This window comes from Eurosta solidaginis, chromosome X (assembly GCF_040869045.1).
Source record: "Eurosta solidaginis isolate ZX-2024a chromosome X, ASM4086904v1, whole genome shotgun sequence".
Taxonomy (NCBI): Eukaryota; Metazoa; Arthropoda; class Insecta; order Diptera; family Tephritidae; genus Eurosta; species Eurosta solidaginis.
Genome location: NC_090324.1, coordinates 143813555 through 143840935, shown reverse-complemented (window position 1 = coordinate 143840935; position 27381 = coordinate 143813555). Strand labels below are relative to the sequence as shown.

At 35.3% G+C, this 27381-nt stretch overlaps 1 protein-coding gene across 6 annotated transcripts in view; it reads right to left on the bottom strand.

Moving 5' to 3' along the window:
• LOC137235448 (eukaryotic translation initiation factor 4 gamma 3-like) overlaps positions 1-27381 on the bottom strand; it is a 925455-nt gene that overhangs the window by 688585 nt on the left and 209489 nt on the right. For 5 of the 6 annotated variants that reach the window (XM_067758449.1, XM_067758446.1, XM_067758447.1 and 2 more), the window contains 3 exons: positions 25764-26384; positions 25592-25694; positions 25425-25542 (listed from right to left, as the gene is read on the bottom strand). In XM_067758449.1, the coding sequence (XP_067614550.1) occupies positions 25425-25542; positions 25592-25694; positions 25764-26384 (842 nt within the window). The remainder of the gene's footprint in view (positions 1-25424; positions 25543-25591; positions 25695-25763; positions 26385-27381) is intronic. The other variant, XM_067758450.1, reaches the window with a different exon arrangement.

Genomic DNA, 27381 nt, shown 5'->3' with positions numbered 1-27381 from the left:
GTGCTAATATAATGTTGTTGTTTTGCATAAGATTTTGCATTGATTTTGTCTCCGTTCATCCTAGTATGGTTATTGTGCGCACACCCACTCCACAATCAAACACCAATTCCAAAAAACTACTTTTAGTTTTAATTCTTTATTATTAGTACTAATTCTTATTTATTTAAGTTAGTTTTGTAGGATGATAAATAGTTTTAAGCTTTTTCTTTCCGTTTTAAATTAATCCCTCGGCTTAGTTAATTTATAATTTTTCCGATTCAATATGGTTTTAGTTTTTTTCCACAATTGCTTCGTGCGTTAACTTTTATGTCCAAAATTATAATGATGGCGGTGAAACATGAAAATGCCGATGCCACTATTGCCAATCGTCATTTTCATGTTTCACCCCACATATATCTTATTCTTTCTTAAATGCTACCTTATAATAGCTTATAACATATTATGGTGTATTTTATTCTTTCTGTTAATGGTATTCACAATGACATCTTAGCATTGAGAGCAACGGTGTTGCCAGATGTTACTGTGGCAAGGTGATATGGGGAATTTTACCCTTACATCATCCCTTTTGGGGAAAAGAAGAATTGACAAAGTTATCAGTTTTGTCACATTCTTCTTGCCCATAAACTTGTAAAAATTGTTGCGAACAAACGAATATATTTACATTAGGGTGTTCCTCCCCCTTTGAATTCGTTGGTTCGGAACCATTTTTGCTACTGATTGAAAAAAGAACTTAGAACTAAAATACTTGAATTTTAGTTACATTTTTGTTTAAAATAGTCTATTTGTTTTTTTTTTTTTTTTGTCTGAATTTTTCTTTGTACAATATTTACATTGTAATATCGATATGTTTACATGTTATATATGTAGTTAACTTAGACTTGTTTTGTTTTTCAGCTTGTCCTATACTTTTGATAGCTTACACATGTATGAATAATTTTGATGATTTACATTTTTTCATTTGGGTGCACAAAATTGTGTGTTATTTTTTTTTTTTTTTGTTTTTATATATATTTTTGTGCTTTCGTGGCTATTGAAAAGTTAAGAGAATGAAACTATTGGTAAAAAAAATTTTGGATTTTTTTTTTTCAACCCAATTTAAGGTTTAATCAAGGTATTAAAGTAATGTTAATTTACTTTACTTAGGCGATTGTTTTGTACTACCTTTTCTTTGTTTTTCACTTCATCGAAAATAGTTACGTTAGGTTCGTTAATGTTAGTTATAATAAACGGACCTTGATAAATATTTTCGTGTTTATGATGTGGTTCTTTCTGTAAAAGTACTTTATCTCCGATTTTGGCAATTAACAGACGAGCCGTTTTATCATAAAAATTTTTACATTGTAACTTATTTTTATTTATTAGGGTTTGTGCCATTTTGTGCGTTTTCTGCATTCTATACTTAACTTCTTTGGCATAGTTTTCGACATTATAGATTGGGTACATTTTTTCTTTACTTAATTCATTAGGCAAAGTTGCCTTTTTCGCAAAAACTAACTCGAAAGGCGAAAATTGATTGTCGAAAGCTGTGCTAGTCGTAGTATTGTGTAAGAAAGTAAAGTATTTTAAATAAACATCCCAATCAGAAAAAGTATCTTTCAAATATGCACGTAAGTATTCATTAAAAACTCTATGATTACGTTCAATTGTACAAACAGTTTCGTGATGGTATGCAGTTGAAAAATTATGTTTAATATTTAAAAGTTTTGTTAATTCTTCGAATAATTCATTTTTAAATTCTGTAGCTAAATCTGATTTTATGGCATTCATTGTGCCGTATGTTAAAATGAATCCTTCAAAAATTGCTGAAGCGATTGTTTTTGCCGATTTGTCTGGCACAGCGACTGTTACGAGGTATTTAGTCATGTCGCAAATCATGGTAAGTGCGAACTTGTTACCATATTTGGACTCAGGTAAGGGTGCTATTGTGTCAATTACTAGTATATTGAATTGTTTTCAAGGAGTTGGTGTTAAAACAAGTTTTTCTTTTGTTTTAGGTTTAACCTTGTTTAAAAAACAATCTACAATTTTTGATATATTTCGATATATCACGAGTCATATCTTTCCAATAAAATTTTGTTCGTAGTTTTGCGTAAAGTCTTTTCATTCCGCAATGTCCACCAGAAATGGGATCGTTATGGTAAATTTACTTTACTTTTGTATCCTCGTCTGTTACTGTCTCCACTGGATCTGTTAAAATAATTTCTAATGATTTTAAAATCTTGTTTCCAATATATTTGAAATTTGTAATAGTATAATGTTTGAATAAAATATCGTTTTTAGGCCATTCAATCTGCTCAATTTAATTAACTCAAAACTAATAAACTCGAGTTTTTATGTTTAATATGAGCAAAAATTCTTAAACTTGTTGTTTTATTATTTTTATCGTACGTAATTTTAGATCTTATCCGTGGAACTTTTTTTCGAAAAGTTGTTTTTCGTCGTTTTTGTCAGTTTCCCTATGTAAATTTTTGTCGTTTGCCTGTTTTGTCATTGCCCTTGTCTGTACTGCCAAAATTTGTTTGTTAGCTTCTTTAATCTCATCTATTGTAATGCGCAATAGTGCATCAGCGCCAACTTTTGATTTACCCTTTATATAAACTAAAGTAAAGTTGTATTCTGCTAATTCTAGCCTAATTCTCGAAAGTTTTGAAGAGGGGTCTTTCATGTTGAATAGGTATACTAGAGGTCTATGGTCTGACTTTACTATGAAATTTGTGCCATAAACGTATGGTCGAAACTGCTTTATTGCGAAATAGATAGCTAAGAGCTCCAATTCTATAATTGGTTTTTTCTGCTCTGCTTCATTAAATGCTTTAGAAGCGAAACAAATTGGTAAATCACACACCTTGCTGTTCTCGACTCAAAGTAGCGCCACATCCAGTTGTTGAAGCATGAACGGTAATAATGAATTGTTTAGTAAAATCTGGATATTGAAGTAATTTTGGTGAAAGTAACGCTGCTTTCAAAGATAAAAATGCCCTTTCGCATTCTACATCCCATACAAATTCAACTCTTTTTCTGCTTAATCGGTTAAGAGGCGCTGCCAGAGATGCAAAATTTGGTATAAACCGTTTGTAATAGTTTGCAAACGCGACGAATCGTCGTACCGCGTCTTTGTCAGTCGGGTTTGTATACTTTTTAATTGCGTTTATTTTGGAGTCGTCTGGCAACAAACCTTTGGCTGAACATTTGTGACCTAAAAATATAACTTCTGGTCGTAAAAAGTTGCATTTATTTGGGTTAAGCTTTAGATTGAAAGACCTACAAGTATTGAGAACTTTTGAAAGATTTTTAATATGGTGTGCTTCACTACAACCTATGACGATAATATCGTCGACGTATAAAAATGCAACATTGGGTGGTATACCCGAAAAAGCTATTGTCATCATTCGTGAGAACGAATTAGGTGCTATATTTAAGCCGAATGGAAGCACTTTCCATCTAAATGCAACTCGGTCAGTGCTGAAAGAAGTAATGTCACATGAGTCAGGATGCAAGGGGATTTGATGAAATCCCGAAAAAAGATCTAATTATGAAAAATACTTTGCCTTGCCAAGATTGTCTAAGATATCGTCAACTCTAACTAGTGGAAATTTATCAGCATTGAGTTTTTTGTTTACTGCGCGAAAATCTACGCACATACGACACGCTTTTTGACCATTAGTATCCTTATTTTGGACTACAATCAAAGGACTATTGTAATTGGAATAACTGGGTTCAATCAAATCGTTGTCTAACAATTTATTTACTTGGCGATTTATTTCTTCGCGTTGAGAGTATGGCAATCGCTAGTTTTTAACATATACCGGCTCGTTGTCTGCCAATCTTAATTTTTGCTCGTAGTTGTTTAAAGTTATTTTGTCCGTGTCAAGAGCGAAAATGTCGGCATAATCTATGCAAAGGCCAATTAATTTATTTTGAGCATGTTGAGGTATTTGATTTTTTAAAATTGAAATTAGTTTTTTCGTACGTTTGTCTTCTGTTTCTGTCTTGTTAATTGTATAAACATTGTAGTTTGATAGTCGTTCTGTCCGAATACTGTTTCTTTTCACATACTTGACATCATTCGTGGTGTTTATGACTTTAATTATTGGGTTACTGGAATTAACAACGCACCTAGCTGTGAAAACGCCTTTTTCAATTTCCTGCGAGTCCACGAAAAATGGCTCGGGTGAATCTCCTAAATCAAAAAGTCTGAAGATTTCACATCTGGGAGGAATGATACAACTGTCGCTTTCTGTTCCGTGCAGGATTAGTATCGCGACTTTTTCATTACCTCCCCAAAAGGAAATACTATTTCTTTCATAATTAATAATGCATTTGTTAATTTTCAGAAAATCTTTACCCAGTATGCCATCGGATGGAATATTAAAGTCTTCATTTACTACATGTAAAGTATGTTTAAGAGAAAAGTTTGAAAAATTTAAATTTACGGTAATTTTACCTAAAGTCGAAACTGAATTTGAAGAGACACCGGTAATGTTGATAACGTCGTTCGTATTTTATGAAATATTACTGTCTAGACATGATATTTTTATTAAAGAAATGTCTGCTTGCCTGTCTACTAGGAAAGAACAAAAGTTTTGTGACTCGTTAAGTTGTAATTCTATGAAATTTGAATAATTTAAGTTTAAACAATAGATGCCTATTGGTGAGGGAAATTCGCTTACTCGGATAAGAGAAAATCGAAATCTAGGTTGCAGTGCCCAGTTAGCAGCACCAGATAGAATTTACTGTTCTTTATTCAAAAGTTGTTTTCTTTTATACAAAATTTCTATGAGCTAAAATACTTACTTACACTAATACTTACAAACTAAGTATAACACACATAAACATTCAATTCAGTTCCCTGGGAGCTGCATTCTAAGCATAATTAAAATTGGATGTGGAATGTGCAACGCAAGCATAAATGAATCATGTTAATAATTTGTCTACAGGAAAAGGCTTTTCGCGAGCAAGCTCTCAACAGTGGCATACCAAGGCTCAGGTTACCATATGATGCACGGTGTACAAAATATATGTTTGTACAATTGAATGAATGTGTCAATAGAATCTCATGCCGTACCAAAGCGAGCCAAAATATAGTACATATTTTAAGACATTCCAAAACGGGTTGAAATATATTTTTGTACAAATTAATGAATAACTTAATGAGTGAATGCTACGCCATCCGTCTTTGAAAGAGTAGACATATATAATTTTGTGTACGAATTATCTATGGCTACTCAAGTTAGGTTAATGGTTTTGAATCCGTTTGTGCTTACTTTGCTTGTTGGGTTTTTTGTTTTTTTTTTTTGTGTGACATTTAGCTTGATTTCCAAAGAATAGTTTAGATTTCTTTTTTTTCTCTTTTTTTTTGTTTTATTATTGTATTTTTATGTATTACAATTTTCTTATTTTTATTAGTTTGATTTATGTTTTCTATGTTTCTATTTTCTACATTGTTTTTATCGATCTTTTCTACCTTATAGGGAATTAATGTAAAATTATTGTTTTCATCGATATTTACTACTCTAAAGAATCTTTTATACCTACTATCTAACTTATGCCCTGATTCATTTTTTACTAACACTAAATTTCCTAAATTTATTTCTTTATATTGTGTTTTCCTATCATAACTCATTTTTTGTTTTTCCTTAGCCTGTTTTACTAATTTGTATGCTTTATCTTGCGCTATTTGTAACCTATACTTAATTTCCTTGTCGTAAGCCTCATAATTGTATAATGGGCTTACTGTGTTTTCTCTTAAAAATTCGTAAGTCTGGGGTTTTTTGGCAAATACTAATTCGTATGGACAATAATTATGAACTGTAGATGGGGTAGTATTGTAACAATACGCAAAATATTTAAGATATTCATCCCAATCACTACGTTCAACTGTGCCTAAAGTTTGATGGTGGTAGGGTGTTGACGTTTTATGGTTTATTTTTAGAAGCTTGCATAATTCTTCAAATAAGCTATTTTTATATTTGCTTCCCATATCCGTTATAATTGTCTTCATGCAACCATAAACTAGGATAAAATTTTCGAATATCGCTTTGGTTATTGTTTTCGTGTGTTTGCAGGGTATTGGTATTGCAACCAAATACTTAGTCAAGTCACATACTATAGTAACTGCATATTCATTTCCATTTTCCGTTATGGGAAGAGGGCCTATCGTATGTATTTGTACTGTGTCGAACGCTTTTGTGGGCGTTTCGGTTGTAATCATAGGCTCTTTCAAATTTTTTATTATTTTATTTTTATTACAATGAGCGCATTTTTTGATATATTTTCTGATATCATTTTTCATTCCTTTCCAATAGTATTTTTGTTTTATTTTATTTGTCATGCGAATTATTCCTGGGTGGCCACCAAAAACAGGATCGTCATGAAATTTGTGAGAATTTCTTTAATTTTTCCATTATTAGTCACATGCATAACTTCTGGAGTTAATGCTATAATTATTTTTTGATAACTTTGGTACCAATTTCTTTAAATGTGTCTACCCGGGTATAATTATCTTTAAATAATTTGTCTCCTAAGGAAAACTGTATTTTTCTAATTCCTAAATTGCCGGCTTCTTTCATAAGCCTGGCAAAGAATTGACCTAAGTCAATCTTCGCCTCAACAATTAGATTTTTTATATTAATTTCGCTACAAATTTTCTTTCCTTTTTTGAAACGTAATTTCGGAGGATCGAAAACGAGCTGGACTAGTCTCTTTACTTAACATTTATTTAGCGCTTCAAATATTATTGGGTTCTCTTTGTGACTTTTTATTTCTTCATTTTTACTACTGGACTGTTTATTGTTATGATTTTTGTTAGTTTCCGACCTAGTCGCAACTTTTAATATTTTACACGCTTCTACCGATATTTGTTTTAGTTCTTTAATATCTGTGCGTGATAATGCGTCGGCTGCATAGTTTTCTTTACCTGCGATATACTCCACCTCGAAGTCATATTCTTCCAGATCTAATCTGATTCGAGTTAACTTTGATGACGGATTTTCATCGAAAATAGGAATGTTAAGGGTCTGTGGTCCGTTTTGACCAAAAATTTTCTACCGTAAACGTATGGTCTAAAATATGTTATGGCCCAATGAATGGCCGCTAATTTCTTCTCAATTGTTGCTTAATAATTTCTCCTTTAGTAAATGATCGTGATGCATAGGCAATTGGCAATTGTTTTCCTTCATACTCTTGGCTTAATACTGCTCCGCAAGCATATCCACTTGCGTCAGTTGTTATACAAAATTGTTTATTGAAATCGGGATATTGTAGGATATTATGACTTATTAACGCAGCTTTCAAATAGTCAAAGGATTTTTTGCAATCCACTGTCCAGTCGAAAACTACATTTTTCTTGCAAAGTCTTGTTATTATTCTAGAATATTCTGCAAAATTTGGGATAAATCTTCTGTAATAATTGCAAAATGCGACGAATCTTTTCGCTTTATTCGCGTTTTTAGGTTTCCTTTCCTTTGCTTGTGCATTTATGACCAAGGTAAGTTACTTCTTGGTTGAAAAATAAGCATTTATCCGGATGTAATTTTAAATTATATTTTCTGCAAGTTGCGAAAACATCTCGTAAATTTTTAATCATATGATTTTCGGAGCATCCTAATACGACTAAATCGTCCATATATAGGAATGCTTGTGAAGGTTTTAAGCCTGCAAATGCTAACGTCATCATTCTTTGGAATGAGTTCGGTGCTACTTTAAGGCCATACGGTAGTCTTTTAAAACTATAAGTACCATTATCTGCTGTAAAGGATGTTATATCTCTTGACTCTTCGCTGAGTTCAATCTGGTGAAATCCAGACATTAAATCTAAGCATGAAAAATATTTAGCTCTTCCTAACTGATCTAGTATGTCATCAATTCTCGGTAAAGGGAATTTAACTGCGGTTAATTTTTTATTTACTTGTCTATAATCTACAAACATTCTCCATCTCCTTTCTTGGTTATGCGGGAGTGATTTTTTCGGTACTAATAAAATTGGACTATTGTATTCTGAAATTGAAGGTTCTATTATGTCACTAATTTGTTTACTTGTTTATTAATTTCACTCTTATGAGCTTCTGGTATTCTATAATTTTTTACGTAGACTGGGGTATTGTCTTTCATATGAAGTTTTTGTTTGTAAAAATTATTAGTGGTAATTTGCACTGTGCATTAAGTGCTTTATTTGCATTTTTTGGAAAATTTTTATTTAATCTTTCTAATTTTTCCTTATTGTTGGCCTCATTTTAGAGTTTTTTATTTTTAACTATTGCATAATCATTCAAATTTTCTGTACGAATATTAAAATCTTGAAGTGTTGCATTTTTATCTGTTGTATTTATAATTCTAGCGAATGTTTGTTGTGAATATGCTAGTGTGTTTGCAATAAAAATACCTTCAGACAATTTTTGTTGTGGGATTAATAAATCTGAATTTCTATTTTCTATGTGAATTTGTCAAACTACTTCTGATCGTGCGGGAATTGAAATACTATTGATTGTTGGTTTGCTAGTCATCTGAATTATTATGTTTTCTGGGTAGTCATATGGTCTTAGTATTAGAGTGTCACCTTCTGTTTGATAATCTAAAATGAAATTATATTTTTTAGTGAAATCTAATCCCAATATTCCATCGCATGGGACTGGGAAATTGTCTTTTACTATGTGAAATTTGTGCCCAATTAGTAGGTAATCATCTTTTAAGTCCGCTTTAACCGTGCCAATAGTGCTTGTTATCCCTTGACCAATTCCTCTTACATCTGTTTTTTGAGAATTATTTATCGTGGCATTACTGTCAATTTGACCCTTTTTTATTATTGAAATATCCACTGCCATATCGATTAGGAGGGTTGATATGGAATGATTCAGAGTTGTTCTGGAAGATATGTAGCTATTAAGGTGTAAATTGAAAATATATAATTTTTTATTTATTGAGGTGAAGTTTGTTGGTTTTCCTGTTGTGTTACAATTCGGAAATTTCTGGTGTTATTGCGGGTATTTCCTCGCGATCCGAAATTTCGACCAGATCTTTGGTTATTTTGTCTGTTATTATTATTATTGTTATAGGTATTGAAAGAACGTCTACAATTTCCTCTATAATTATTGTTTTGGTAACTCCTGCGGAAGTTACCTCGGAGATTGGAATTTTGTTGGCGAATATGTAATATTGAATTTGTATTTCCAGTTACTTCTGTGCAACTGTCAGTAAATTTGGATATAGCTTCGTTCATTGTTGTGAACGTTACAGCTTGCATAACTGTTTTTACTTTATCGCTGGAGCAGTTTTTACACATAGCTTTCAAAGCTGATTGTGTAGCATACTTGGTTGCTAACTCTGGTGTTGGTTCGTCAGATATGTATGCTCCTTCCAACGATTTTGTGAGCTTTTCAATTTCAGCAGTGTATTGATTTGCAGTTCTACCGCGCTGTTGGATATTCAGGTGTTTTGCTGCAAAAACTTCAACTGATTCACCCTTAATTGCTGTTTTTAATTTTTGTTTTATTGCCTCAATTGAGCTTTCAGTGCTTATTAGGTTAATGGCTGTTCCTTTCAGCATGATTTTTATCATCGAAACCGCTACAGCTTCATGGGTATCCTTAATTTGTTCTAAGATATCCAAAGCATCCAAAAAGCTATTCAAGTTTTCAGCTTTACCATCGAATTCTGGCAAAACTGATGAAGCAGTCTTTAAAAATTGGACTATTGTTTGTGACATTTTGTTGGTTTCAGTTTGCGAGGTTTTATTAAAAATTTAAATTTTTGGGGTTTCCCCTAGATTTGGTTGAGTTTCAGGTAATAAGCTAGCAAAATCAATTTCTATCTCCCCTTCAAATGACGTTGGGACAAATGCCTCAATGTTGTATCTACCTAATGAGGATACTAATAAAACACCGGAAAAATTTGTTGTGCTTCTAGTTGATGGCTGGCAGTTAATTTGTTATGTACTTCTTGTATAGCTTTGCCTATATTATTCAATGACTGTAATATTGTCGTGAGGTGTTTAAAATGGTTATTCTTTGTATGCCTATATTTTTATTAATACATTTATAAGCTTTTCCTGCAAACATTTTTTCTTCCACAAGTGTGTTGAGAATAGTTTCCCATTTGCCCATCGAGGTAAAAAAATATATATATTGTTTTTTTTTTGTTTAGACTTTGTCTAGACCATCTGCTCGGCTCATGTATTTTTTCTTTAAAAATTTATTATGAGTTGAGTATGATTTTAGAAATAAGTTGACTCAAGTGCAGACCGTCAAAATTATCAACAAGATTTTGATAAAGTCTAATGCCTCACTATGGTCAATTACTTGAATGGAATTAATTACGTTTGCATTGGGTTCTTCTACTTTGGATTCTTTGCCTCCTATTTTGAAATAATAATTGTAAAAATTTTTTTTTCATTGAAAAAGTTAGTGCGAGAAGAAAAAAATTTTTTAATTTTATTAGCAAAAATCTACTTTTTGGCCGTAAACTGGCAGCCGTTAGGTTGCCAAATGCTTTTAAAACAAACTACCTAAATAATTACATACATAATCTGCTATCTCCGTTTGTCTTCTTGATGTGTGTCTGCAGCCTAAGGTCAATTCCATGCCTTCTTGATGTGTGTCTGCAGCCCAAGGTCTATTCCACTTCTCTATGCCTTACGCTTCAATTCCAAGTGTTCATAATAATCTGATAGACACACTATTACGCAAAATCGATCAAATTTAGGCATCCATGTCAAACCCAAAGTTTTGATGGTTTGACTGGTCTCATTGTCAAAGTCTACATCAACTTCCTGGTCCTCCACACCAATATTTTGCAGTAATTGTGAATCATTCGAGTACCACTTTTGTAGGTTGAGGCCATGTTTCCTTAAAATGTGTATTATTTGCGGTTGAATTTCAATTGTTGTATTTAAGTTGTCTGAGCCACCAATTCCGTCATCCACATAAAAGTTGTCCTGTAGAAACTGGGCCCCCAGCGGATATTGTAACATATTTTCTATTGCAATTTTTTGTAAGCACTTCGTCGCGTCCTGCTAAAGATGTTTAGCAGACTGCATTGTAAACAGCACTTTGCCTAAGCAGAACTGGCAGGATCGCCATGTAATGTTTGCGGATAAGAGAAAATCGAAATCTAGGTTGCAGCGCCCAGTTAGCGGCACCAGATAGAATTTACTGCCAATTGAAACGGCAGCAGGTTGAATTCTGTTCTTTATTCAAAAGTTTTCTTTTATACAAAATTTCTATCAGCTAAAATACTTACTTACCCTAATACTTACAAACTAAGTATAACACACATATACATTCAATTCAGTTCCCTGAGAACTGCATTCTAAGCATAATTAAAATTGGCTGTGGAATGTGCAACGCAAGCATAAATGAATCATGTTAATAATTTGTCTACTGGTAAAGGCTTTTCGCGAGCAAGCTCTAAACAGTGGCATACCAAGGCTCAGGTTACCATATGATGCACGGTGTACAAAATATATGTTTGTACAAATGAATGAATAACTTAATGAGTGAATGCTACAAGTGTTCGCTCCTGAGGGGCACTCGCGATTAAAGCGCGAACGTTTGCGTTTCTACCTCTACCTCTTGACGATCTAGAATTGTTACCTCTATTGTTACTATTGTTTGAATTTGTATTTGAAAGCAATCGATATCGCTGACTATTGCTACCGTACGGTTGCTGTTGTATGCAAATAAACTATTGTTTCTATAACCAGTATAGCCGCGGTTTGGGTAAAAGCCACGGTAACTACCACGTGAATTTCTGAATGTATTGTTGTCACGCGATCAAAAAGCTTAAACCTGACGCTCTGTTACTTCGTGGTTTTGTTCTACAATTAATTTTGCTACTACGTCTTTCGGATCAGTAGATGCCGTTGAGGCTAAAATGGTTTTGACTAAATTGGATTTTGCGTTTAAACGACACACGTTAACACGTTAACAGTTTGTTCGAATGCCATTTCATGAGCTTTCGCTTCAGTGATCCCTTCAATAATAAGAGACCGCTCAAGTGAGTCAGCTAAATCTTCAACTTTTTTGGCAAAACCTGTATAATTGTTATTGTTAACGTGCAATGCTGCGGCAATTTCTCCCTGCTACAACTTTCGAGTTGTCCGGTTTGATCCTACTACGCCTTTTTTAATTTCATTAACTGAATTTACTTGTCTTGGTATTGCTTCACGGGCTTTACCCTTAAGTTTTGATTTTAAAAACGCTATAAAGGCATTAGTTAAATCTGCAGTAGCGAACTGTTCAAGTAATTCAATTTTGTCTATAAAAGTTTCAAGTGTTAGAGGATCACCACTGTAGTTTTCTCTAATAGAATTAGCACATGTGTTAATGAAAATTCTCTTTTCCTCAGGTGTTGCCATGATTTGATCGTTAAGATCTGAAGCTGAATTAGAAGAAGGTGAGGCCACGTTTGAACTAATTGGATCGTTAAGATCTGGGTTTACGTTAGAAGAATGGTTAATTAAGCTTGTACTATTTGAGTCGTTAAGATCTAATTTTAAAGTAGAAGAAGTTTAAGTTAATTTTGTACTATTTGAATCGTTAAGATTTGAAGCTAAATTAGAAGTTAAATTTTTACTGGAAGAATCTTCGAAGCCTGGAAAATCTGCTGACAAAGAAAATCTATTTTCCTGGTTTGTGACTTCTTCGGTTGAAGATGAAGCTAAACTTTCGTAGCTTGAGGCTGAATTATCGGAATCGGATTCTGAGTCTGAATTTTTTTGCACTTGCTTACCACTTCTAAGGTACATATGTAGTTATCAGGAAAGAAAAAGAATTCAGTTCAAACTATGAAATTAATGAAGCACTTGTTTGAATGTCTGAATTTATATTTGAAGCTGAAATGTTGAGGAAAAAGAGAAAAAAAAAATTTTTGTTAAAGGGAACTGATTTACAGGTGAATAGTCGTTAAAGAAATATTTAACAATTTATTGGAAGAGTTAATTGAAACTGCAGTATACTTGTATGAGAAATCTGTGAGAAGTAATTGAATTTAAAATAGCACAAAAGTATATAGGTATGAATTGGTAAAAATCTCAAAAATGTGGTAATCAGGGAGGCACCGCTTTATTCAAAAAAATTCAATTGCTTTTTCACGGAACCACCGCTTATATCAAAAAAAATCTTAGTTGGTTTTTCACGGAACCACCGCATGTATTAAAAAAAATGTTAATTGATTTTTAACGGAACCACCTCATATATCAACAAAAAAAAATTGAATTGGTTTTCCACAAACCACCGTTATATCAAAAATTCAAAATTTATATGTTACAAGCTATTGAAACAATCCAAATATATTATATGAAAAGCGAACGCATTGCATTTAATAGGAATATTAATGTTTTATGTACGTACATATATGTGTTTAAAGAAAAATAACCCGTAGGCAAAAAAAAAATTTTAAATACATACATATATATACTTAATTGTCGCTGCTGCTGATGCTCGCCGCTGAGCGTTGTATTGTGTGGAGTGGTATTTCGCGTTCCGTTATGCGTGGCGTGGCGTGGTGTGAGTGCCGTTATGTACAGGCCCGCTGGTTTTACCAAAGTTACTATTTTAATTTTGTCGATTAGATTTAGAAATTGGAGATTTGTTACATTTACTTTAGAAGTTAGTAGTTTGGTTAAATTAGGTTAAGAAGTTGTAGTTTTATTAAATTTGATTTAGAAATTGTAGTTTTAATGAATTTGATTTAGAAAATTGTTAAATTTGCTTTAGAAATTGTAGTTTTATTAAATTTGGTTTAGAAACTGTAGTTTTATTAAATTTGATTTAGAAAATTGTAGTTTTAATGAATTTGATTTAGAAAATTGTTAAATTTGCTTTGGTAGTTTAGTTAAATTAGATTTAGAAATTGTAGTTTTATTAAATTTGATATTAGAAATTGTATTTTAGTTTTATTAAATTTGATGCCGAAAATTGTATTTTGGTTTTATTAAATTTGATATTAAACACCACGCACTTTATCCTTGATTTCGCACACACCACGCACTTTATCTTTTTTTTCAGCTAGCCAAAGACTTTCCGGTTGCCTGGCGAGGAATGAGGATTGGCAAGAGTGGCATCGGCATCTTCATATTTCACCATCATTATAATTTCCGACTTCGTATACTGCAAACGTGTTGAATTCCGAGCTCAATAAATAGAACTTATAATTTAAAAGCAAATTCGTTTCGGTGTTTTTATATAAAAGAATAATGTGGCGTAGACGACCGCCACGATATTAAAGTACATACAATGGCAACCATATGGAGTCGGCGCCCTCCAAGATCGTAAGGAGGCATCGTAGACTGCATCACATGCAGTATAAGGTAACTGAAAATTATCATAGTGTACTATGGAGGCGTGCGTATCATCCAGGGGGATACAATAGTTACATCTGTGTATATTATCTTATTGTTTTAATTTGTGAAATTTGTGTTCTTAGAGACATACTTAGTGCTGTTTGTTCTTGTTGTTGACATCCATCAATTTATTAGGTATGTAGATATTTTTGTATAGAATACTTAAAATTTATAAATTTTTTTTTCTATATGAACGCCGCAGCACCTAAATTGTGTATTTGTAAAATACTAATACTTAAAATGGTAACACATCGTCGCGATTTCTTTAAATCACTTGTGGCTCCTTGCTGTTGTTGTTGTTGCGGTAACGACACTCCCCGACCATCTCGGAACAATTTATTATTGCCACCCACCCCATGAGGAACTGGAGGTCGCCGGAGCCTCTTCTGCTAAAGAAACAGGGTTCGCCACGGTTATATGAGGTTAACAATTGGGTTGGAGAAGCTATAAATTGCGCTGGCAAACCCCTTGAATCAGTTTGGTATTTTAGTCGCCTCTTATGACAGGCATACCTTCCGCGAGTATATTCTAAGCCCCCTAACCCGTTGGGGTTCATGCACAAAGGTAAATTAGGGCCGCTATTAATGTTCTTTTTATAGTCAAGATTTTCGGGGTACAGTTTAAGCGGTTCTCATCAATGCTAGCCTATTGTTAATCAACTATGCGAATCACCGGAGAACCAACTTAAAACGTTAGGGGTAACTATTCGGCCAATCGGCCAAAGATGCCGCGCTCGAATCTAACTGAATATTATTGCGTAATTCATGGGCAAAATCCAAAATCCTTGGCGCATCTACATAACTTCAATTTTAAATGTAGTTCGTTAAACCAAAACAATATTTTAAAATGAAAGTCGACCAATTTTAAGTTGAAAGATGTTAATGGTAATATGTTCAGTCCAACATATGTTTTCCCGGACTTATGATGTAAGATTTCACTTTGGATGACCGCGTAACTTCAGTTTTCCGACTAGTTGGACTGTCCACTACGTTAGGGTAGTAGCCCACCCAGTCATTTGTTCGAATTTTTGCTTCACCACTTTTAGTCTTCTTAGTAATGTCAGAGTCGCACCTAGTAAATATATGTAACAGGAGCCGCAACGTGTAGGTGATACTTACATTTGGTTGATAGGCTATAATCAGTTTGATTGACCCTAAGGGACTAGTTAGGGATAGGGCCGCCAGCATTAAGAAACGTCAAACCGAGAGACTTATGTTTTGGTAATGATCACGTGTGAAAATCGAAAGTAACATTTCAGATGCTAAAAAAACAATGTAAGGCGCGATAACCTCCGAAGAGATCTAAGGCCGAGCTTCTCTTCCAATTGGCGTCGTGCTCCTCTTGATTTTCACTACAAAAAGTGATGCTCACATCACTAAGGTTATTAAATAAAGGCACAACAGCAATAAAGCAAGCTGCCACTCTTGTGTACATCAAATCAGTCATCATTTACACACGTACATACAAGGCAACGAAGACATAACTCACACACAGATGTAGTCATCAGCCGAAGTTTTACTCACCCATACACACGCATATGGAGAAACATTATAAACTACAAATAGGTATACATATATGTAGCTCAATTACCAAGCAGGGGATACAGCAGTTCTAGAAAGCGAAACGTCTAGACTTTAGTATAAATATGCGAATAGAGCAACCGAGAGTACAAAAGCAGCGCAAGCTGAGTAGTCACAAAGCAGTTTGATTTAAACACGCAGTTAGTTGTGAAGTATAAGTGTTATTGTGAAGTACTCTCAAAGTAGTCTAATAAAGACCATTTTTCATTACTGAATATTGGAGTTATTTATTCAACAGTTTAGCAATTCGAACGTAAGCAGAATTTCCCAAAATTCGTTACACTATTTTATAGTTCCGCAACTACAAAACAGAGGTTTGAATATAAGTCCAAGTTTTTTTTCAACCCGTTCTGACACTTATATTTCAATTAAAGTATGAGGTGAGAATCATTTTAAAAAGGTATTTAAACCCATTGAGTCTCCGGGCGGACACCTGATGGTTGGCAGCCCTGGTTCGGAGTAACTGTTAAACACTTTAGTGCCAAAAGGGATAAATCCGTGGTGGCCTTTAAAAAAAGGATTTTGCATCACCGATTTCGCTTATTCTTTAAACCGATCGGGATATAGAGCCAAATAACAAAAATTCCTTACGAGTTTTTACCTTCCCCATTCCTCGTATTCTAAATAAAAATTCCTTTGAGTATTTTCACTTCCCTCCAGCGTTGCCATATATCTTTTTTCCAAGTCGTCAGACGCCGCCCAAAAAATCGTCAAAAATCGTCATATCTATGGCAACAACCAATAACAACCAAAGTTGAGTTAGGACGAATTTGGGTCATTCCCAGGGGACGTACGATTGTATTCGCCGGAAACCAAAATGAGATCGCCGGATTTCATTCAACAATATTAACTTTAAAAGCGCTTTTCTGAAAATTGTCTTTGATTTTTATTTTTTGTTGCCACATACAACATATAAAATCCTTTTCAATTCATTTCGTTTTATTTTATAAATAACAAAAACGCCTTAAAAGATAAATTTTGTATTACATACAAAACGTACTTGTTTTCAGTCATTTTAACAATAATTTTTTTTTTTTTTTTTCTTTGAGCTCGAATCGAACCTCCTATATCATTTTAGTTTCTTAGTTATACATTTTCGCGTTCATGTTTTAGCATATTTATTTGCGGTTTAATATTATAACAGGAAAAGTTATTCAATTTTAAATAATCTTGGGCTAGCAATATTCCTTTTAATGTATCAGATTCCAGACGGTTTCGGATTTTTGTTTTGTTTAAATTTATTTTAGAAAAAGTTCGGTCTACATTCGCTGAAGAGTGTGGCAAGCACATTAGATCTGCAACGCATGCACATAAATTTAAAAAAAGCATATGTAGAGTCAGCTCTTTTGATATTGATATAAAATAGAGGAACTGTGGCATTTGTGGTATAGCGTTTAGTTTTTGGGTAATTTTGGCCTAACCAAAAGTCCAATTCACCTCTTTTTCGTCACATTTTGTTTTGTGAAATATCATCTATAGCGTACTTTATCAAAAGTTGTATACCACCAACAGTTTACAATTTATAAGACGAAATTCGGGTGAGCTCGAAATACTGCTTCCCCAAAAATTGGCGGGTAATGTAGTACGCAAACGTAGGCTAATTTTAATTTACTAAAGAAAATATTAAATAACTTCTTTTAAAAATTCCAATTTTACTAATAAAAGATAAATAGCTTCTCAAAAGATAAAATAAAATACCTCCTTGGCTCGTTGATATTAAAAATGAATAAGTTATTGGAAATATCAAAATTGTTTAAAAACTTCAATTTGTGCAAGTCTCGCACAATAAAAATTAGATTTTTGTTGGAAATGCAGACGTTATGAGCCCAAACCGTATCGCACTGTAAACAGGCACTACATTCTGATATATTTCTTTCGTCCTTCCATAACTTTTCGCAAAAGGAGCAAATTGCTCCTTCTGGAGGCTTTTCAACAAAGTCCCCTTGGTTTGATTCTGCGTAGGCGACGCTTACTTCGGAGTCATTGGTTAATTCTTCACATTCAGCTTTTCTAGCTTTCGCTGCTGGTTTTTTGAAAGTTCCATGGTGAAACGACTCCTTTACTGGTTGATACCACATGTTCTGGAGAAGTCACTCGATTTGTATTAGATGTCGGTGAAGTAAGAGTACGTCCAGTCTCCGAAGTTGTATTATTTTGCTCGGAAACTTCAGAGTTTTCGGCAGTTAGGTGGTCATACATATCATTTGCATCAGTAAAAATATTTCGATCGAATGGGTATATACCAGTACATCTGAAACCGTTAACTGCAACCTGGCCAGTCTGAACCTTTTAATACGCTTTGGAATTTAGTAACTTTCCTCTAATAAAACGCTTTAATTCGTTACTGTAATAAGTCTTGAGTGGGCTCATGAATGCTCTGTGTAGCGGTTGCATTTTATGAGTGGAATGCGGAGGCAAATATATCATCACCACTCCGCCGTTTTCACGAGCTAAATTCATCACTTCAATATTTATTACTGTAGTGTCGCTCTAAAATCAACATTATTGGATCTATTTCTTAGTGTTTAAATATTTAAAATAAATCTTACATAGAAGGCAGGCTTAAATCGTCATTTTTCATAACAGAATCGTCCAAGCGTCATTCTAGTTGAAAATCGTCAAAATGACGACGGCGTCGTCAATCTGTCAACGCTGCTTCCCTCTTTCCTCTTATTCTGAACAATGTTCGAAAAAGCGGAAATCGGTTATGGGAGAAAAGTAGGTATTATGGGTGAGTGAGAGAGAGATTACTCTGTCATTTCCAAGGAGTTGTTTCACTTGTTAAATTAAAGGGAATACATCAAAATAGTTAAAGTAAATTGGATCTTTCAAGAAAGAACACTTGCTTGTACAACTTTGTGCTAAAATATGTACATTCTACCACAATATTCTTTATTTTAAGTCGAAAGATATATCATAAGCAGCATGGTATATTTGATGCAGCCAGTAAACTTTTTAAACAAAATAAGAAATGCACAACGAAATTTCAATTGACAAAACAGCTGACTTCGAAAATTTTAAATTCCTATTCCCCAATTGTTGTTCTTCCTAGGCGAATTGGAGGAATTTTTCCGCGGGAATAAAAAAATCCGCGAGAACAATATTCCGAGGGAATACATAGAATTGGGCTGATAGACTTTGTGAAAAAGGTGGCACCTTCTTTGGATAACGTGGGGACAAAATGAAAACGTCTTCGACTTGGATCGTTTTATTTTGCTCTTAATAATTTTTCTGAAAAAATTATGCAAACTGAGGATTTAAATTTATTATATTACTTTTCTTTTAGTGTTTTTTTTTTTGATAACTTGGTGAAATCGGTGATGCAAAATCCGTCGCTATGTTGATCTGGCATTGAAAGCACCTGTTTTTTAAAATAAGTTTTGAATGGTTAGAGAGTTAAATTTCGGTGCACAAAAAACCTCCGTGATGCTTTCATCAAGTATTTTGTCTAGCACTTTATCTGCTACTGTTGGTGATAGGGTTTTTCCCATGGGCATTCCGTATACATGTAGATTGAATTTGCCGTCGTATGTAAAGTAGTTATTATCTGTAAGTTCATGTTTTATAAGAAAACATGATAAATAAAGCTTTTACTGCCGTTTTATTTTTTTACCGCACTTTTACGGAAATGTTCCGCTTTTTTTTTCACTCTTAAATAAAAAATAGTTTTTATCGCTGGCCTTTCATATACACTGTGTGTAATTAATTAAAGAAAAACCTAGGAGTTACAGAAATTTAGAATCTTTTCGGTACATAATTAGATTGTACGACTATTTCAGTTCGTAAGTGCTCGCGCCTATTCCATGGGGCGAAGCCCTGCTTTGATCAGCAGTCCATTTCTATCAAAAATAAAAAAACCGTTTCAAAAGAAGAAAATGTAAGAGTTTCATCTAAATCACAAGCAAACATGATAAATAAAGCTTTTACTGCCGTTTTATTTTTTTACCGCACTTTTACGGAAATGTTCCGCTTTTTTTTTCACTCTTAAATAAAAAATAGTTTTTATCGCTGGCCTTTCATATACACTGTGTGAAATTAATTAAAGAAAAACCTAGGAGTAACAGAAATTTAGAATCTTTGCGGTATATAATTAGATTGTACGACTATTTCAGTTCGTAAGTGCTCGCGCCTATTCCATGGGGCGAAGCCCTGCTTTGATCAGCAGTCCATTTCTATCAAAAATAAAAAAAACCGTTTCAAAAGAAGAAAATGTAAGAGTTTCATCTAAATCACAAGCTTTAAGAAATGGTGTTGAGATCAGTTGTCTCTTGCACTATATACAAACTATGTAGAAATTTACGAAATCGATAGACGACCACACGCAGTTAAAAAAAAAACTCGTATCTTTCGTATATATCTAAAATACACTGATATATTACACTTAACTGTGACGTGGTGAGCCAAAATACGAGATTTAAAAACAAGTTTTAAAATGGGCGTGGCACCGCCTCTTTTAAGTGAATCTCCTTATAATAATATTAATGTCATAAATCGAACCAAAAATGCCCAATTCAAACGCAATTTGGTAAAGCATTATTTTTATGTCAGTAGCTCTTTCTTACAAATGGTCAGTCTGAAAAAAGGAAATGGTCGTCGACCATTTTTTTGGAAGTTAATCTCCACAAAATGTTTAATTCAATAAGAGGAACACAAATTAACAATTTGTATCATCCAGAATAGATTAGTATTGAATATAGTCGAAACAGAGCGACAACCACACACAATTTTTTTAATTTGAAAATATGCTAAAGGTTACAACCAAAGACCGATAAATTGATGAAACTTGATGAGAAATTTAGTAAAATATTGGGAAGGGTGCTGGGCTCGTCTTTAGAAGAAGAAAATGTAAAAGTTTTTCCTAAATCAAGTCATTGCAGAAGCCATGTTGAAATTTCGCAGGGTTATCCCATCCTTTCCGACAAAAAGTGTGTTTTTCAGTTACAACCTTTTTAACTAGTCTTATGAGATACGACTTTAAAAATGACTTCGCTAAAGTCATACCTTATTAACAGAATGCTGAGATACGTCCTTGTTAGGAAATTTTTAAGTTGCGATCTTTCCATCAGGATACATATAAAAATTACTTGAAGACCTAGCCCGTTTAAAGAAGTCAATATCTTTCGTACATATATATTTAAAATACACTGATAATTTACCTCAGTGGGAAAGCAAAGTACAAGAATTAAAAAAGTTTAAAATGGGCGCGGCGCCGCCTATTTGTTAGTTAATCTACCTATAACACTGTGGAAAAATTCAGGTTAGAAAAAGTTAGGTCGATTCTGAGAGTGAGGGGTGAAAATAGAGGCTAAATTAGAAGACCCGTATCGCGGCGTTTATGTTAGTTCGAATTTTTTAATCGACCTTCGAACTTTGCAGTCAAATGCAATAAATTTCTTCCCCTTCCTCTTTTTGCTCGTCTTCCTCTTTTTTGTTTCCAACCACCGCCCAGGTAGCGATTTTTATTTATTTCGTACATGCGAACTAATATCAAAAATAAAGATTCAGTTAAGACTCGAAACTCAGCCGAAGCTGATGTCTTTTAATTTTCGCTCGGTGGTGATAAATTCGCTATTAATTTTTTTGGAACTTATTTCATTTTGTGAGTAATTTAAGTTAAGTGCATCGGTTTCATAAAAATAACAAAAGTAACATTGTATAATATATATTGTATTAAAAATGTCGGAACCAAAATATAAAATGGACCATTTTTGTAATGTTTGTGGACGTTTCATAGCAAGCCATGAAAAATGTGGCAATGCGACTGATTGTTTTTTGGAAGCCTATAAACAATATTTCTCGCAAGAGTTTATCACTGACGTAAACTATGCCCCTAAAAAAGTTTGCTTTAATGGCTGTTCAAGTCTTATGCAATGGAAAAGTGAAAAGAAGAAGGCTATGCCTTTTGGTATACCAATGATGTAGTTAGACAACAACCCGCATCAACAAGAAAATTGCTATGGATGTATCAGCTACCATAAAACTTTGAATAGAAGAAAAGCTAAGAATAAAACTTATGTAGCAGTGCCAAGTGTCCAATTAACATTAACGCACTCATAATTCGTTCCAGTGAAACACATTCTGGAAGTAGTCAAATATAATGAACACCAGTGGCGCATTTGCTGAGACCTCAAAATAGTTTCATTGATTACAGGCTTAACAGCATCTGACCGTCCAAAATATCGGTGTTTTTTGTGCGACTGGGATTCACGATACGGAGAAGGTATTAGAGGAAGACCCCAGTACAAACAGCATAACTGCAATAGTCGCACTGGACGGAAAGACAATAGGCTACACGAAAGTCTTGTTCCTGAAATGAAAATTTTGTTGCCGTTGCTCCACATTAAACTTGGCGTTGCTCTAAACATTTTTTGAAATGTATCGCAAAAAGACCAGCAGTATTCGACCGCTTAATAGACAATTTCCCAAGACCAAGTAACGCCAAAATTCAGGAAGGGGTTGTTAATGGTCCCGACATACGGAAACTAATGAGTCGTCAAGATTTTGACCAAGTTCTGACAGACCGAGAATTAAATGCATGGCTCGCATTGAAAGCAGTCATTAAAGGGCTTCTGGGTAAAGAACGCAAAGACAACTACAGGGAATCTGGACCATGTTGGCAGCTTTCGATGAAATTGGGGTCAATATGTCGTACAAAATTCATCTCTTGCATCAGCATCTTGATCAACGCGCTCAACAGTTGCCAACTGAATCTGATGAGCAAGGCGAACGTTATCACCAAACTGCGCTTCCATTTGAAATAAGGTAATTTAAACGTTAACGTAATTTAAACATGTTAACGATTGATAACTATTTTCGTTTCAGGTACAGAGGAAAGAAATCTCCAGATGCAATACTCGCTGAAATTTGTTGATGGTATAAAAGCACCTTTGAAGAGGGAGACGATGAAAAAGAGGAAGACAAAGATAAGATGAACTTCCAGAATATCAGTGTGTAACGTAGCGTTACAATAACATAACCCCCCTGTACTTCCTTTTTCACTTAAACCTGAACCTGTACTTATTTTTCTATAGCATAGCCAACAACCACTATGGTAAATAACTACGCGCTACCAACGACTGATGGCAAACCAATGGTGTGTTCCGTCAACACAAGAAAATCATCACAAGAAAATAGCAATAATGGTGTATTGGTTTCTCAACCAGTTTGCGGCACCACCCATACAAACAGCGAATTTGCATTTTTGCAATTCAGTCCTCACAGGTGAGCCAGCGGGAGCGGTTGTCTTTTTAAAGACAAAATAACCACTCCGGCTAACTAGCTGAGTGGAAGGGGCGCTGTCATGGCGCGGGTCACCCTCCACCATGGCTGGACGACGCGTGTGGTGTCTTCGGACTACTTTTCCCTCCGTCGCCCACCTTGGTGCTTGAGCGGCCCGCTGCCTCAATGACCAAATACCCCTTCCCCCTCAGCTCGGGCGCGTGGCAGGGGCGCCGTCAAGGCGTGGGCCACCCTCCACCAGAGCTGGACGACGCGAGTGCTGTCTTCGGACTACTTTTCCTTCCGTCGCCCACCCTGGTGTTGAGCGGCCCGCTGCCTCAATGACACAAAGCACCCCTCCCCCTCAGCTGTGAACTAGCACTAACGAGTCCTCACAGTCTCTTCCGCAGGTGACCGACTCCGCGGACTACCGATCCTGCCGAAGACCGCCGATACCGTCAACCGACCCCGCCCGGAACGAGCCGCCGCTGTCCAGGTAAACACCATCGCCAGCCTACTTTCCCTCTCACCACGGCCCTGGCACGCGTTCCGTAGCCCACCGCCGCTGCTCCGACAACCGTTGGCCCTCCGCCATACTATCACCGTGCCCATCCCGCCTTGCTGGTGTCGCCGCTGCAACACCAACCACTGGCCGTTCGCCGTCCTATCGCCATTCAGCCGCCGCTGCTACGACGACCGTTGGCCATTCGCCATCCTACCGCCGTTAGGCCGCTGCTTCCGTCCGGCCGCTGCTACATTGACCGTTGGCCGGCCGCCATCCTACCGCCGTTAATCCGCTGCATCCGTCCCGCCGCTGCTACGACGACCGTTGGCCGACCGCCGTTAAGCCGCTGCTTCCGTCCTTCCGCTGCTACGATGACCGTTGGCCACCCGCCATCCTACCGCCGTTAATCCGCTGCATCCGTCCCGCCGCTCCTACGACGACCGTTGGCCGTCCGCCATCCTACCGCCGTTAAGCCGCTGCTTCCGTACCTATCCGTCCTTTACACGACCATTCAACCGTCCTACCGAACCTCCTCTGCTCCAACGACCGTTAGCCGGTAAGGGTTTGTGGGACCTCTACTCGACTCTGGATTGACTGAGCGTTACCCCAGCCTTAGACAAAACCCACCTCATAAGTTGGACGAATTTATCGACCTTTCTGATGATGATGACGATGACCAAGATATTAGATCTGATGATGATGACGATGACCAAGATATTAGAGAGAGCGGTAATGTTGATCCACAGCCGCCTGCTAAACGGCGACTGGCCAAATCATTAATTTAATTAATTTAATTTTTTTAATTAAAACTTTTCATAACTAACCTTTCAAAATTATGTTTCTTCAAAACCAACACTGAAAAAATTGGTACATAACAAATGAGAAGTAAATTAATATTAAGCTGGAAAATGCAAGTTTTGTATTATGATTGTTTTCTTTTCAAATGAAATTTATTGAAGAAACTGAGAAACATAATATAGATCAAACAGAAAGAAAAAATACTTAGTTTTGTGGAAAATATGTCCAAAAAGCATGAAAAAATGTCCAACATTTTGCTTCATAACCACAAAAATTTTCTAAAGCAATTTTGTTTAAATTTAAATTGTTGCACAGATCTCTAGCAATAATTTGGCTTTAACAGATTGAAAAAATATCAATTAGTCGACGAGTTGTAGCCAAAAAACCATACAAACAATATGCTGAAAATCGGCATTTGACTGCAAAGTTCGAAGGTCGATTAAAACAAAATTCGAACTAACATAAACAAACACCGCGATACCGGTCTTCTAATTTAGCCTCTATTTTCACCCCTCACTCTCAGAATCGATCTAACTTTTGCTAAACTGAATTTGTTCCACAGTGTAATACTATTTATTAATGCCATAAATCCTGCCGCGATTTGGTAACAGCATTGTTTTTAAGGCAATAAGTCTGTCTTACAAAACGGTTGGAAGCCACGCCCACTTTTTATACACAGTGGTCTATCTGGCCTTCCGTAAACAAAAAAAAAAAAATAATAATAATGAGAGCGCACAGCTTGGTATATAATGTTTACTTTCGCCAAAACTTACACTTCCTTTTGTTGGTTATAGCTGTATGTATATGTCACTAAGCTTATCTATCAGCAGTCGATGCCAATCAAAATTAAAAATTGACACTTTTTTTGATGTCGTTTTAGCTGTTATTGGTCTATGTAGAGCAACACTCTTAGTTGTTGTAATCAAAGCTCATTATTACGGCTGGGTAGTATTTTTTCGCTTAAGCACATAAATGATACAGTACTTACTTCTTGCTTCTGGAGGATTTTTGGGTTGAGGGAAGTATTTCTACAGAAGGGCCATCAGTTATTGCTGAAACTACTGGAGTTTGTCCAAGTGTGGCGTCACGACTCATTGGTTGGACTTCTATATGACGGAAGGTTAATGAGATTTTACTGGTGTGAAAAAAACTTACCTATAACATCATACTGCAAATTGTGTAGCTGTTCTGCTATAACAATAGGCTGTTGGATATACACATTTTGTTCCGGATATTCGATATCTAAACCTTGTGGTGTCTATCGAAAAACAAAAATATTTATGAGCTTATGAGCATATGCATAAATTATTGGGTTAATCATATCTACCTTAAGGCTATCAAAATCGTCCAAAATATTTTTATTTGTACTTGGGTCGATAATCTCCAGAGCGTGAGCACGTCGACGTGTTGTCTTTTGATTTGGTTGTGTAGGAACGGTAGCTTGCACCACACTAGCCATTGACTGGACGGAAACTTGTGGTCCATTAGGACTAGGTGCTACGCCCAAAACGGTGGGAGTTGATACTTGAGGTACAGCACCAGTGGTAATCACGGTACCAGGCGCTATAGGCACCTGGGCTTGCGCAGCACCTGCCTGCCCCGATATCGTTCCAGGTGGCCCTGGTTGCACTGGCATCGTATTGCTAACAGTACCGCGTTGTGCAGGCACAGGATAGTAAGAAGGATAAGGATAAGGATAATTTGGTGGCATCGTTTGAGTATATTGTGTATACGGAGGTGGTTGGAAGGCCTGACGCTGATATTGTGCAAAAGGTTGCATCACCACGCTTTGAACACCTTGATGCATTGATTGCGGATACATAGCCGGCATCGGAACATGTCGTGTCCCATTACGTGATGCTGGACTTGCCGAAGCTGCTCGATATAGATTACCCACTTGATTGGAACGAACCTGGCTGGAGGTATTGGAGAGAGTTGATTGGACATACTATATTATGTAATAAAAGGAAAACATGTAACTTGTGTTAGAATACTGGTGAATTATTTGTTGTAGTAAATGCAGTACAAGACTGGTTTCTTAATTTTATATACCTAAGCTAATATAACAAGCAATATTAAATATAACACACATTTGTCGTCGCCTTTCAGACTTATTACAAGGAAATCCTTATGAATTATAATAAGGTACTTCTTTCTGTATTAGGGACAATTTTCCACAAAGCGCTAATAAAATCATTAGTCAAGTTTTCTACATTAATTTTTAATCTTATTGAGATCAATGTTTAGTTCAAATTAAAAAATTCTTAATTATTCAACTATTGCTATATTGGAAGCCTATTTCCATTAAAAAGATGTCAAGAAAAAATCAATAATTTTCAATATTTTGTTTAAGAAGAAAAATGTTTCTTTCTGTAGGGTTTGCGGCCAAAGACCTTACGGCGTTCAAGCGAATAAGCACATATGTACTTTCACAGTTAGGTGTAAAATCTAGAAATAACATATATTTAATTTAGATTACATTGTTACAGAAAGACGAAGGCGAAATTCTGATTAAGAGTAAAAAAAAACTATAAATCGTGCTCCGCCTACCACACCGAAGATCCTGGGTTCCGCCCCGGGCAAAGCAACATTATAATTTTAGAAACAAGTTTTTTCAATTAGATGACAGTTTTTCTAAGCGGGGTCGCCCCTCGGCAGTGATTTGGCAAACCCTCCGAGTGTATTTCTGCCTTAAAAATTTTCTCAGTGAAAACTCATCTGCCATGCATACGCCGTTCGGAGTCTGTATAAAACATGTAGGGGTCCCGCCTATTTTTAGGAAAAATTAAAAAAAGGAGCACTATGCAAATTGGCAGAGAAACTCGGCCTAAAATCTTTTCGGAGGTTATCGTACCTTAAACTTATTTATTTTATAAAAACTCGAAAAATTGTAAAATCCAAAACGAGTTTAAAAAGTATACCAAAAGATTTCCAAATACTTTTTA